The 15,094-nt window shown below is 37.9% G+C and overlaps 1 protein-coding gene across 4 annotated transcripts in view; it reads left to right on the forward strand.

The window, feature by feature from the left end:
* LOC106877106 (uncharacterized) overlaps positions 1–15,094 on the forward strand; it is a 59,664-nt gene that overhangs the window by 17,533 nt on the left and 27,037 nt on the right. For 3 of the 4 annotated variants that reach the window (XM_052974781.2, XM_052974782.2, XM_089337620.1), the window contains exons 2-6: positions 3,767–3,841; positions 7,232–7,462; positions 9,136–9,241; positions 12,056–12,228; positions 13,764–13,927. In XM_052974781.2, the coding sequence (XP_052830741.2) occupies positions 3,769–3,841; positions 7,232–7,462; positions 9,136–9,241; positions 12,056–12,228; positions 13,764–13,927 (747 nt within the window). In that variant the 5' untranslated portion in view covers positions 3,767–3,768. Of the gene's footprint in view, positions 1–3,766; positions 3,842–6,218; positions 6,353–7,231; positions 7,463–9,135; positions 9,242–12,055; positions 12,229–13,763; positions 13,928–15,094 lie in introns of those variants that run through there. The other variant, XM_089337621.1, reaches the window with a different exon arrangement.

Genomic DNA, 15,094 nt, shown 5'->3' on the forward strand with positions numbered 1-15,094 from the left:
TATATATCACACCAGAGGAAGGAACCCTCTTTACAACAGTAGTGATAAGGAAAGACAAATTTATGCAGAGTGAAAAGAAAAACATTCACATGGAGAGTTTAAACTAATTCATGAGGAAAATTAAATAGCTCAACAAAAGAGAAACAAAAATCGTGTGCAAACTTATGAAAATCGTAAAATAAGGAAGACTTGTTAGCTGGAGAAGTTGAGGTGCAAAAACAACAACAACAACAACTCAAGTAACAAGTACAACAACAAGGATTGCAGCAGCAAATGTTACAACTAATGAAGTTGATAACCAGACCAGAGAATACGTTTTTGCCTGACCATGTAGCAAATTCCATAAGCAAATTCAAATATAACCCCGAAGAAGGAATAACCTTCGAAGCTTACTTACAAAGATTTCAACAAATTCTTGAAAACAAATGTCAGGATTGGACGTATGATATGAAAACACATTTAGTTTTAAGAAAACTAGAAAAAGCAGAGCATGAGAAGTATAGTAACTTCATATTTCAAAAAAAAGTGTCCAACATAAATTTCACCAACTAAGTTATCATTAATTTAATGAAACAGCAAATGCTGATAATAGTGAAATAGAACATACATACATACATACATGCATACATGGATATAGATATATTGTCGTATTTGGGGATGGTCATATTGCCAGTTTAGCCAATAAAAACACACGCAGTATATATTTCGTGTTCATTTGCTTCAGCTTTATTTTATATTAATCGTATATTTCAGCCAGAGTTCTTTCGTCTTACTTCTGTGACCTCATCAGTGGTCCTTTGCTTTCTTATTTTTTTTTTGTGTGTCTTTCCTTACTAATGATCAGCCATTTTGTATTCCTATTGTATGTGTCTTTGTATGCGCATGCGGTTTATCCCTCTGTGTGTCTATGTTTAGTATGTGTGTGTAGGAATGTGCCTGCATTATCAGTATCATGTTTATACACATTAGTTTAATTTGTTTTTATTTTTTTTGTTCATGTGTTTATACCTACTTATTTTTTCTATTATTCCTTCTTTTTTTTGTATTTAATTTTATTTATTTTGTTAATGTATATAGTTATTTAATTCCATTTGTTTATCTGTGTATTGTATTATATCATGTTCATATCATTACCAGTTTATATGGATCTTATTCTGTTATATGTTACACACACCCCCAACACACCACAACATAATCCGATCTATCATTGCAAGTGGTTGTCAGAGTTTCTATTTCTTCACTAGCCTGAATTTCTGGGTCTCCCAATTCCCACAATTGTAATCCTATGTATTACAATGTATGAGGCATAGTTGAGAAAGACACCAACCACTCTGCCTGAACACCCAGTCTGATCTGGTAGCCAAGATCAAGGAGGTATTCAAAGATCATCTCAGGGACACAGTGAGGAATGCATGTGCCACATTACAGAGCTGTATTGAGGCTATGGTGGAAGCTGGGGTCAGCTACTTTGCGCAAACTGTTATCTCCCAGTCATAATCTAAATGACATCATTTGAAATGTGAATATCTGAGTAACTGCATGTCCCAGGCAAACAAAATTAAATAGGCTTCATGTTGAACAATTAAAGATTTATTCATCAAAATTCAAACAAAAGTTTCAGAGAGATGTAGATTTTATAACCAATTTCACAAAGCTTCATATATGTTCAATATGTACACTTCTTCTCTTTGGCATTCTGTCGCTTACAATGACGAGGGTTCCAGTTGATCCGATCAATGGAACAGCCTGCTCATGAAATTAATGTGCAAGTGGCTGAGAACTCCACAGATAAGTGTACCCTTAACGTAGTTCTCGGGGATATTCAGCGTGACACAGTGTGACAAGGCTGGCCCTTTGAATTACAGGCACAACAGAAACAGGAAGTAAGAGAAAGTTGTGGTGAAAGAGTACAGCAGGGTTCACCACCATCCCCTGCCGGAACCTCATGGAGTTTTATGTGTTTTCGTTCAATAAACACTCACAACACCTGGTCTGGGAATCGAAACCGTGATCCTTTGATCGCGAGTCCACTGCCCTAACCACTGGGCCATTTCGCACTACCTGTGACATGACACACGTCAAGTCAATAGTCCAGCTCCTGCTTAACATGCTGTACTATGTCTTGCGTAACATTCTCTAACACCTCAGTGATACTCTGCTTGAGTTCCTCTAGGCTTGTAGGAAGAGCTGAGATATAGACCAGTCCTTTCACATAGCCCACAGAAAAAGAATCACGAGGTGTCAAGTCAGGTGCACATGGTGGCTATTTCAACAACACATTGTCATTATCACTGATGTGCTTGATCTAAACTTAGCATTTATACATTTTGTTAAAATTTGAGATCATTTGAGCAAGAATTAGCTATGTTATTAGACTCCGAAATGATGTCAATTTTTGTGGACACCCTGTATATATACAAATGTATTTACATACATCTGTGTTTGTATATGTGTATGTATACATATTGATGCATGTGTTTGAATTCCTGGACCCATGTATACATACACAGAGGTTGGACAAAATAATGGAAACACCTATTTTAATATGGAGTAGGACTGACTTTGGAAGAAATTACAGCTTGGCTTCTATGAGATATGGACTCATACAAAGTTTGAATTGTTTCCAAAGGAATTTTTGTCCATTCTTCAGCTAAAACAGTCATCAGTTCTTGTAGTGATGATGGTGGAGGATATCGACTCCTTACTTGTTTTTCTAAAATGCAGTTCAATAATATTGAGATCTGGAGACTGTGGTGGCCAGACAAGATGTTCAACTTCACTAGAATGTTCCTTGTACCATTCAGTAACAACTTTAGCTGTGTGAATTCTTGCCTTATCATCCTGAAAGATTGTGTTTCCCTGCAAAAACAGTTCTGCAACCATAGGATGAATTTGATCAGATAAAATGCTTAAATAGTCTTGACTATTAATTCTGCCATGAAATGAAACCATTGGGTCTGGATTTCCAAGATATAGCCCTCCAGATCATCACAGATCTTCTTCCATGTTTAACAGCTGGGAGAAAGCAGTTTGGGTCAAATGCTTCTTTTGGCTGTCTCCACACGTATACTTGGCCGGTGGTTGGAGATAAGGTGAAGGAGGACTCGTCTGAGAAAATAACATTCTTCCACTGCTCTAGGGACCAGTTGTGTAGGTTTTTACTCCACTCTAAATGCTTTGCACATTAATTTCACGAGCAGGCTGTTCCATTGATCGGATCAACTGGAACCCTCGTCATCATAACCGACGGAGTGCCAACAATATATTTACAGAGAGAGAGAGAGAGAGATGGTCGGATGGACACAATTGGCTTCTTTCAGTTTCTGTATACCAAATCCATTCACAAGGATTTGTTCAACCCAGGACTATTGTAGAAGACACTTGCCCTAGGTACCATGCAGTGGGACGGACTGACCCCACTATTATGTGACAGTTGTAAGCAATTGTCACTGTCATATAAATGATGACTTTCATTTCCAATCTTCTGCAGAAACATGTTTTGCTTTGGCAAGATATTGCCTTGCTTGAAGTGGGTGGGGTTGGTAACAGGAAAGGCAACAAGCTGTAGAAAACCTGCTTCAGCAGAAAAGTGGATGTTAAAAAGGATGTTGAAATGACTTACAGATAGATTATGAAGTTGAAAATCTAATGCACTGAAGCTGCTGATCTCAGAATATCTGTGAATGTTATAGCTACTACTTTCTATTTCTATTTCCTCTCTTATCCCTGTATCTAACACCACTATCTTATATTTTTGATATTTTAGAGATGGAAAGAGCCTACTTGCAATTATTCCTGGTGTTTTGCATAATGGTGTCTGTCAGCGGATTCTTTTTCATCGGTATGTTTCTGTTTCTCTTTTGTTTTATTGCATAAATGCTGCCATCACCACCATCATCATTATCATTATCATCACTATCACCACCATCAGCAATGTTTTACAATCTGCTTTTCTATGCTTGCATTGGTTTATCAGAGGCATCCTAGCATGTTGGAGAATTGGAAGGGCTGGATGGCCCTTCCTTTTTTATCACTAACATGTGTGGAAGGTGTCTACCTAGTCTAAAACTGAGATATTTATGGTAGTTTTAGTGCATTAGTGTGAAGATATGTGGCCCATTGGTTAGGGTATTGGACTTGCGATCATAAGGTTGTGGGTTCCATTTCTGGACAGGGTGTGGTGTGTTGTGGCTTTGAACAAGGTACTTTCTTTCATGTTGCGCTGTTCAGTTCTAGCCAACTGTTAGCATAGCTCACTCCCTACCTCTCTCCCCCTCTTGCTTGCTATTACATCCTCAATGTTCCAGAAGGCCCAGGGTGGGTGGGCTGAGAGGGTATCTATGATGTCTGCAGAGGCACCTAAAATAATTTGTATGTTACAACCAGCCAGATTATACTGATTTCAAATTTTGGCACAAAGACCAGCAATTTCAGGGGCTCCACTTCTTAACTGGTAAGTATTTTATTGAACCTGAAAAGATGAAAGTTAACGTTGACTTTAGCGGAATTTTAACGCCAAACATAGACAGATGAATTGCTGCTAAACATTTTGCCTGGCATGCTAATGATTCTGCCAGGTTTCCACCCCAATCAACCAGATTGTATTCATTTGCAAATGGTGGATAAGCTTTTAATTTTCCTGTTTGACCGCATAAGTATCTGCTGGTACTGATGCTTCTGTTGTTCTTTGTTTTGCTTAAATAGGAATATTCCCTTTGTTTTTTATATGTATCATTTATGGTCGTTGATATTGTATTGTTGTTGTATAACCTTTCTCCATGCCACCCCACTACACTCCAACTAAGTCGGCTTTGTTCCAGTACTCCTAGGGAACACAAGATAGTTGTTCATACAAAGAGGTTTGACCTAGATTCACGGATCTTTTGTTCCATTTATAGCAAGTCTCCACTTAATTGAGACACATATTACACATTTCAAAATAGACTGATGACCCATATGAGATGCAGTCTGAAAGTCCAGACATGCCAAACATGCTCCACTGTTCAGTCTGTCTCTGTGTGCTTGTACATTCCTTGGGGTGGCCATGGCAAAACAAAGAAGCTTCAGCCTACTATAAATGGCAACTAAATCTCCTTCAGATTTTATCATTCCATCTTGAAAATATATCCTCATCATGATTTTAATGTCCCTTTTTCCATGGTCACATAGGTTGGATGGAACTTGTTGAGACAAATTTTTCTATGGATGGACGCCCTTCCTGTCACCAACCCTCACCTGCTTCCAAGCAAGTTAATATTTCCCAGTGACCAGACATGTTTCCATGGAAGATTAGAAACAAAGGATACCACTTTCATGATGGCGACACTTGTTTACAGCTGTACCATGAAGTCAAGATAAGGAGATAATAACACATTCATGCATACATACATACCACTAGCGTTGCTAGAGGTGGGGCAGTGACACGTAAAAGCACCCACTACACTCTCTGAGTGGTTGGCGTTAGGAAGGGCATCCAGCTGTAGAAACTCTACCAAATCAGATTGGAGCCTGGTGTAGCCATCGGGTTTCACCAGTCCTCAATCAAATCGTCCAACCCATGCTAGCATGGAAAGCGGACATTAAACGATGATGATGATGATGATGATATGCGATGGGCTTCTTTCAATTTCAATTCTTTCAATTTCAATTCTTTCAATTTCAATTCTTTCAAATCCACTAACAAGACTTTGGTTGGCCTGAGGCTATAGTAGAAGACACTTGCCCAAGGTGCTATGCAGTAAGACTGAACTCGGAACCATGTGGTTTGGAAGCAAGCTTCTTACCACACAGCCATGCTAGATATATAGATGTAACTTATGTGCATAAATTTTCAAAGTATATAAATATACACTCATATGCTTATATTTTCAACAGATGTATGATTATTTTTCTTTCTTTTGTGTAACTGACTTCGTTACTCAGCAAACAACTAAATAGTGAAAGAAACAGGTGCATGCAATTTAAAAAGGCTATACAGGTGTTACATTCCACCAATAAGTCATACAAGTAGCTCAAACAGTTGAATATATTTCTTGTAATATTTTTATCTGGTTTTGCATGAATGCTTGTGTTTATTGGATGAGAAACTTAGTTGAGTCAAGGTTTTATGGTTGGATGCTCTTTCTGATGCCCGCCTTTACTTGTTCTTCAAGTAATCTTTTGCTTTTTACTTTTTCACTTGTTTCAGTCATTGCACTGTGGCCATACTGGTGTACCATGTTGAAAGTGTTTTAGCTGAACAGATCAGCCCCACTCCTCTATGGTTTGGTGCCCTTCTTGATAACAACCCTTACATGCCTTCAAGATACTTTATATTCTAGTGGACTTTGCACATGAAAACACAGATCAACAGGTGATATTGTTATAGAACACATAAAACACTCACATGGATATACACACATACTCACATATATACAATGGGCTTCCATACTGTTTTCATCCACCAAATTTCACTCAATGAATATTGGTCAACCCAAGGCTATAGCAGAAAATATTTGCTCAACATGTCATTCAGTGAGATATATATCAGACAGAAATGCAGCGTTTCTTCTCGTTCTTTATGTTCTAAGTTCAAGTTCCACGAAGGTTGATTTACCTTTCATCCTTTCAGGGTCAATAAAATAAGTACCAGTTGGGTACGAGGGGTGGGGTGATATAACTGAGTTGACCTCTTCCTCTACAATTACTGGCCTTCTACCAAAATTTGAAACCATTATCATGTTTCACAAAGCTGACAAGATTGTCACATATGATAGGCTAGTGTCCTATCAGGATAGAGACTTATCTTTTTTAGCACCAATACAAAAACATTATATATTTTGACAAATATCCAGTCTGATTTGGCATGGTTTCTCTGGCTGGATGCCCTTCCTAATGCCAATCACTCCAAGAGTGTAAAAACACCAATTACACTCTTGGAGTGGTTGGCATTAGCAAGGGTATCCAGTTGTAGAAACCATGCCAAATCAGACTGGAACTTGGTGCAGCTCTCCGGCTTACCAGTTCCAGTCTCACCATTGAACCCATGCCAGCATGGAAAGTGGACATTAAATGATGATGATGATAATGGTCATATATTTGAAGAGATTAAGTGTTTTAGTCCACACTTAATTTTATATATATATATATATATATATATATATATATATATATATATATATATATATATATATATACATACATATAATTACTTAATAAACTTTAAAACAATACCTTTATTCTGATTTTCCAGATATCCCCGTAAAAATACAAGTTCCAGACTTCGGAGTTGTTGGTGAATATGTCGATATCATTTGTGTATATTCAGGCTCTGAGGATTTTAAGATGATGATAAATAACAATGCAGTTAATGCTACTAAAACAAATGCAACTACTCTTAGTTTTCAACTTCACTCGGAGAAAAAACAGGCTTTCAAAGTACGTTGTCCACCTTCTCCGGAGATGAGAGAGATTCAATTTGGATGTAAGTATTACACTTTATTTTTTCACCTGTTCCTTTTCATTTTTAATTTATTCTGTTATTCTTTTACTTGTTTCAGTCATTTGACTGCAGCCATTCTGGAGCACTGCCTTGAAGGGTTTTAGTCCCTAGGATTTATTTCTTAAGCCTAGTACTTATTCTATCGATCGCTTTTGCTGAACCGCTAGGTTACGAAGACATAAATACACCAACACCGGTTGTCAAGTGGTGATGGAGAAACAAACACAGACAGAAAGACACACACAAACATAGATATACACATACATCTATATATATGTGTGTGTATATATATGTGTGTGCTTTGAGGTACTTATTCTATTGGTCTCTTTTGGTTGGTGTTTGGAAGGGCAACCAGCTGTAAAAACCTTGCCAAAATTGACCTCGCCTGTGCTTCTTATGCCATATAATAAGCACTAAGTCCACCCTATTGAGTGGTTGGTGTTAGGAAGGGCATCCAGCTGTAAAAATTCTGTCAAAGCAGACACAAAAGTCTGGTGCAAGCTTCTGCCTGGCCGGCTCCTGTCAAACCATCCTACCCATGCCAGTGTGGAAGGTGGATGATAAACGATGATGATGATGATGATATGTATGTATGTATGTATGTATATACACACACATACACACCAAGCTTCTTTCAGTATCTGACCATGGGCCTTGTTCCTTTTTCCAGATACAGACCCACCGTGTGAAAATATAAAATGTGTGGTAAGAGGTTAGTTTCCCAACCACATGGTTCTTGGTTCAATCCCACTGTATTACACCTTGGGCAAGTGTCTTCTATAGCTTCAGGCAATCAAAGCCTTGTGAGTAGATTTGGTAGATGGAAACTGTAAAAAGCCTGTTACACGTATGTGTGTGTGTGTGTGTGCATGCGTGTGTGTGTGCATGTGTGTCTTTGTGTTTGTCCTCCACCACTCTAGACAACCAATGCTGGTGTGTCTACCTCCTTGTAACTTAGTAGTTTGGCAAAAGACACTGATAGAATAAGTACCAGGCTTTAAAAAACTATAATGCTGGGATGAATTGATTTACTAAAAATTCTTGAAGCCCCAACATGGCTGAAACAAGTAAAAAAAACATTGGGAATATAGTTTCAAAAGGATTAATTCAAAGATGGTTTTGCAAAATGCAAAAATAGCAAAATATAAATGTTCTGTCTCTGTATTCAACAAACAAACTAATTGATTAATTAACCTACTGATTAAGCAAGCAAGCAATTAGTAATTTGGTTATAAATAACAAATTAATTGATTAATTATGGTTTGAAATTTTGAATCAAGGTCAGCAATTTTTTGGGGGAAGAGGTAAGTTGATTACATCAACCCCAGTGCTTAACTAGAGCTTATTTTATCAACCCCAAAAGGATGGAAGGCCAAGTTAACCTTGGTGGAACATGAACTTGAAGCAGAAAGAGGGACAACATGCTTAGCAGCATTTTGTCCAGCATGCTAACAATTCTGCCAGTTTGCTGCCTTTCAGTTGACTAATAATGAAGAAGTGAAATTGAACCAGTGCATGTGTTTATTATTATTATTGGCATATAATGACCCTCCCAAGAAAATATAAATGTAACTACATAAAATTGTTTTGCATTTTTTAAAATATGTTTTTAGATAAAGTAGTATGATATAACTCATTTTTTTAATGTCATTCAGATAAACCTGATTTTAACTATGGTTTGGAAAGAAATGTTGACAGAAATATATGGCTGTTTATAACTTCCGCCTTTGAAGACGGCGATCAATACTTCCATGTTGAATGGTAAAAATATTTGAATATTTAATATCTCAAGTGAATTATAAAGAAAAATTAAGTCACCATTAGCTTTTTCAATGCTGGGAGCATTAAAAAGCTAACAAGTATCTCTTCGTCTTATTGCAATCTCATCAGTATAGTGTAGACTTTACTATCTTTTCTGAAATAGGGATGAGAGATTCACTAAATATTGCATAAGATTGTATACTGATTTGTGAAGAAAGGTAGACATTTTTAGGGAATACATAACTGAGGAATACCATCTGCATCAAAAACAATAGTTAAGTTACAGTTAGCATATTTAATGTAAGGAGAATCAAAAAGTTAATGAGAAACAAATGCACAATGAGAGAATGAAAATAAATTGGCCAATGATTAATATAATTTTAATTATTACAAGAAGTACAGAGGACATCATCATCATTTAATGTCTGTTTTTCCATACAGGCATGGATTGGACTGTTTGACTGAAAACTGGTAAGATGGGGAGCTGCACCAGGTTCCAATCTGATTTGGCATGGTTTCTATGGCTGGATGCCCTTCCTAATGCCAACCACTCCAAGAGTGTAGTGGGTACTTTTTACATGCCACCGGCACAGGTGCTTATTATGAAGCACTGGCATCAGCCATGACTAGGATCTCAGTTGACTTAACGGGTCTTTTCAAGTACGGTATATCGCCAAAGGTCTAGATCACTTGTCACTGCCTCCGACTTAAAAATGTGTGTGTGTGCATTTTTAGGTCTAGTAAACTTGAGAATGAAGAAGCTGTTGAAAGTGATGAAAGAACAAGCTCGGAGAGAGGTTGTTCCAGCAAAGGAGGAAGAGAGAGAGAGAGAGTAACAAGAGTGATTAAAATAAGTTAAAAACTAATTAAGTGAGAGTAAAAAGAATGAAAAAAAGGGAAAGTTATCTGGGACTATCTTTACTACAACTGCCACTGCTGTTGGTGTTGTTTCATTTCAGAATAACATTGTCACCAGAATCCATCATCCAGCAGCATGTTGGTTGAGAGCTTATGATTTTACTTTAGTTACTTACCCCAGATTAGCCCTAATCAAACAGATTTATGGGAAACCTGTTCCAGGCAGCAATCCTCTCTGCCTTTGTTCAGTGTGTTCTTGTGATTTGCAGGAGTTCACTACTATTTGTAGGCAGTGAGCAACAGGATTCTGTTACGGGGTAGATTTAAGCCTTTAACATTTTAATCAGCCGCATCCATCCAAAATATTGTACCTGCTTTATGTTCAAACTGGCCAGATTTAAAAGGAAACAATCACATCATTGATATCTCAAAGCAACAAGATAATCCATGATTAATTCAAAGCAATGTGAATAAATAAGCATCACACCCAAGAGAGAAACCTGAATGCTAGAGGGTTAAATAACTATTATATGCTGACTGTGGGTGCACTGCTGTGGTTGGCACTCCGTCACTTACAACGTTGAGGGTTCCAGTTGGTCCGATCAACGGAACAGCCTGCTCGTGAAATTAACAGACAAGTGGCTGAGCACTCCACAGACACGTGTACCCTTAACGTAGTTCTCGGGGGATATTCAGCGTGACACAGAGTGTGACAAGGCTGACCCTTTGAATTACAGGCACAACAGAAACAGGAAGTAAGAGTGTGAGAAAGTTGTAGTGAAAGAGTACAGCAGGGTTCGCCACCCCACCCCCTGCCGGAGCCTCGTGGAGCTTTAGGTGTTTTCGCTCAATAAACAATCACAACGCCCTGTCTGGGAATCGAAACCGCGATCCTATGACCGCAAGTCCACTGCCCTAACCAGTGGGCCATTGCACCTCCACGAGGGTGCACTGCACACATATACAAAGTAATTTCAGTACAACAGAAAATACAAAACTAAAACAAGATACTGTACATATCCAAGGCATGCACTGATGCATTTAGTGGTTCAGTGGAAGCATGCAAAAACAAAAATGAAGAGAACTGGAAAAGATTAATTGTTGTAATTTCTTTTTATGATTTTTTTTGTGTTTCATTTATTTCACTCATTGGACTATGGTCATGCTGTAATACCATCCCGAAGGGTTTACTTTAACAAATCAATTCCAGTACTTATTTTGAAGTCTGCCCCTTATTCATTAATCGCTTTTGCTGAACTGCTGAGTCATGAAAATGTAAAGAAGCTAACACCAATTGTCAAGCAATGCTGAGGGATAAACGCAAAAGCAAAGAAGAAAATGCACATGTGCAGGATGTGGCAGAAAGGTTGCCCTGATTGCAAAGGTTAATAAAAAACAAATATATGAAGATGCATGAGAAAACTTTGTATTTCTCTGAAGTTCATTTTGCCATTTTTTTCTCTGTATCAGGTAGTACTCACCATGGCTTGGAGTGGACAGCATAATTTTTCTTGTATCTTCATGTGTTTGTTTTTTTATTAACATAGCAGTATGAGTTCACTGGACACCACCAGTCAGTAAACTGATGTCTGAGGGTCACATCAAGTGGATTCTAGTGACAGATGCCTGAACTACAACAAGCTTGTCCCACAGAGGACGTTTCTGGTTACTTTTGTGTATGCCCTCATATATATGTATGTATGTATGTATGCCATTGTGTCAGTGTTTTTCCACACTGCTGCTTGACAATTGGTGAATCGCTGCTGGTGTGTTTATGTCCCCATAATCTAGCAGTTCAGCTAAAGAGAGCAATAAAATAAGTACCAGGTTTTAAAAAAAAGTACTGAAGTTGATTTTCTCGACTAAAATTCTTCAAGGCAGTGCCCCAGCATGGCTGCAGTTTAGTGATTGAAACAAGTAAAAGATAAAAGATGAAAGCTTCTTTTGCCATTTCAGTAAAAATTCCAAAAACAAAAGCGACTGGTTTAACTGCGATGAAACATCAATAAATACAACTGCTTACATGTATTTAACTGAAAACTGGTTATATTTTCAATTCAACATCTCCTCCAGTAACAAATATAGTTTTGTAACTAAATCAGAAACCATATTGAAGGAAAATATACCAAGTAAGTAACTTCTTTTTGTTTAAAATTTTAATCTATTTCCAATTTCTATCTACAGTTTTTCTATATTTTTGAGATGAGGAATTTATATTATGTTTTAGCTTGTGGAAGTGTGTGGCTTAGTGGTTAAAGTGTTGGATTCATTATCGTAAAATTCTGGTTTTGATTCCTTGACCAGGTGTTGCATTGTGTTCTTGCGCAAAACACTTCACTTCACGTTGCTTCAGTTCACTCAGCTATAGAAATGAGTACCACTGGTGGAGGCACGTCACTTAGTTGTTAGGATCTTGGATTCATGACTGTAAGATTATGGTTTCAATCCTTAGACTGGGCGATCTGATGTGTTCTTGAGCAAAACACTTCATTTCATGTTGCTTCATTCCACTCAGCTATGGAAATGAGTTTAGCCTGGAGAGGGATAGGCTCTGCCAGGCTTTCTCATCCTAGATATGTTGCATGACCGCAGCACCCCAACAACCCCTAAGGGGTTGAGTTACTTATCAACTGTAAATTTATTTAAGTCAGACTGGTATATTTGTCTTGAGTACATTTCACCTGTGTATGACCCGACCTTTCTTCAGGTGTCTTGTGTCATTGTGACATATTTTGGTTCAGTTAATACGTTTTTGGTGACTTCACCTTAGTGCCTTGCTTGAGATTGAACTCAGAAACTCTAGGTGACTGAATTGCTTTAATAAACACATTAAGAAGACACTTGAAGAAGGCTGGAGGATACACAGGCAAAACGTAGTGAACGCAACAATCAAGATGAGGACAACAGTCCAACTAAAATAAATATATAACAATTTTTCTTTATCATGGTTTAGTTTACTTTCCACATAAAGTGACGGTATGGATGCTTAAGGTGTGGCCATGCCTACACCATCATTCATTCATTCATTTATGAACATCACCATCATAATTTAAACATCCATTTTCCATGCTGGCATGTTGGATTGTTTGACAGGATCTGGTGAGCCACAAGGCTGCATCATGCTCCAATATCAGCTTTAGCTTTATTTCTATGACTGGATTCCCTTCCTCGTACCAACTCCTTTACAGTGTATGTGGGGTGCTTTTTACATGCTACCAACATTAGTGGGGTTGATGTGTAATTTGCAAGACAGGAAAGAACAAGGAAAGATAAAAAAGAGGGAAAATCATTTTTTACTAATTGGTGGTGAGAATTTGAGAAGGTAGAGAGGTGGCTTTATGCCAGGGACAAAGGTGTGTGTGTGTGTGTGTGTGTGCATGTACATGTCTTAACATTACATGATAGTTGTAAATGAGTGTCACTGTCATACAAGCAGTGTCATTCATTTCCAATAGTCTGTGAGAACCAACATGTCTGGCTATGAGGAAGTATTACTTTACTTGAAGGTTGGTGACTGGTAGAGCATCCAACCAGAGAAAATCAGCCACAATAAACTCTGTCCACCTCTTGCAAGCATGGAAGAGTGGATGTTAAAATGATAATGATGGTGATTATGATGGGGATGATGATGGTTTGCTTAATATCTATTCTTTCTCTTTTGCAGTTCGTTTCCCTCAGCTTTCTAATATTTTATTCACACCCTTACCATCAGTAGACCCTTTTCAACAGTATGGTGAAATAAAGCTCACTTATTCTAATATAGGAATGAATGGCTATTATTTAATATATGAACTTAAGTATTGGTCTGATGACCCACGGTTTGGGAAGGTATGTATATTTTGTTTTAAAGTGATAATTTCACACTATGCAACTACACACACACACACACACACACACACACACACACACACACACACACACACACACACACATATTATAAAATTCATGGCGAACGAAAAAAGCTGTCTCTATATGCAGGGCTGGTGCTAGGAAGTGTGTGGCTCAGTTAGAGAATTGTTAGTGGGACCCCTCTACTCTACAAAAGCCAAAGATTGATGTTTTATGCTTCGTGTAATATGCCAGTCCAAGCCAAAAAGTTAAGAGCTTGAGGTTCCACCATTATGCACAACAATGTACTAAAAATACACCGTAGCATCCTCTGCTCAAGCATGTGCTCAGGGCCCCTCTCTTGGCATGGAGCCCAATTTGAACAAATCTAATTGGCTTAAAACTGGCCCTGTCTATACTATATTACATGATCTACTGCTAGAAATAGGAGCAGAATTTTACCTTCCCATCATTCACAGCCTAGCATCTGAAAAAAATAATTTAGATCTTTTGGCAGCCATCAACATCTAATCTGTTGGCAATTATTGGTATTTAATTTATTAGCAGGAGTGGCTATGTGGTAAGTAGCTTGTTTACCAACCACATGGTTCCGGGTTCAGTCCCACTGCGTGGCACTTTGGGCAAAGTGTCTTCTACTATAGCCTCGGGCCAACCAAAGCCTTGTGAGTGGATTTAGTAGACGGAAACTGAAAGAAGCCCATCGTATATATGTATATATATATATATATATATATATATACATGTGTGTGTGTGTGTTTTTGTGTCTGTGTTTGTTCCCCTAGCATTGCTTGACAACCAATACTGGTGTGTTTACGTCCCCGTAACTTAGCGGTTTGGCAAAAAGAGACCGATAGAATAAGTACTAGGCTTACAAAGAATAAGTCCTGGGGTCGAATTTCTCGACTACAAAGGTGGTGCTCCAGCATGGCCGCAGTCAAATAACTGAAACAAGTAAAAGAGTAAAAGAGTCATTGATATGTGATCTATTGGCTGCCATCTATCTGATCTAATTGGCAGCCAATTAGTTCAAATTCTGCCGTGGTCAACTTTGCCTTTCATCCTTTTGGGGTCGATAAAATAAGTACCAATTGAATACTGGGGTCAATGTAATTGACTTGTCTGCTACCTTTGTGGTAAAATTTGAAA

This window comes from Octopus bimaculoides, chromosome 19, assembly GCF_046866305.1.
Source record: "Octopus bimaculoides isolate indiv1 chromosome 19, ASM4686630v1, whole genome shotgun sequence".
NCBI lineage: Eukaryota > Metazoa > Mollusca > Cephalopoda > Octopoda > Octopodidae > Octopus > Octopus bimaculoides.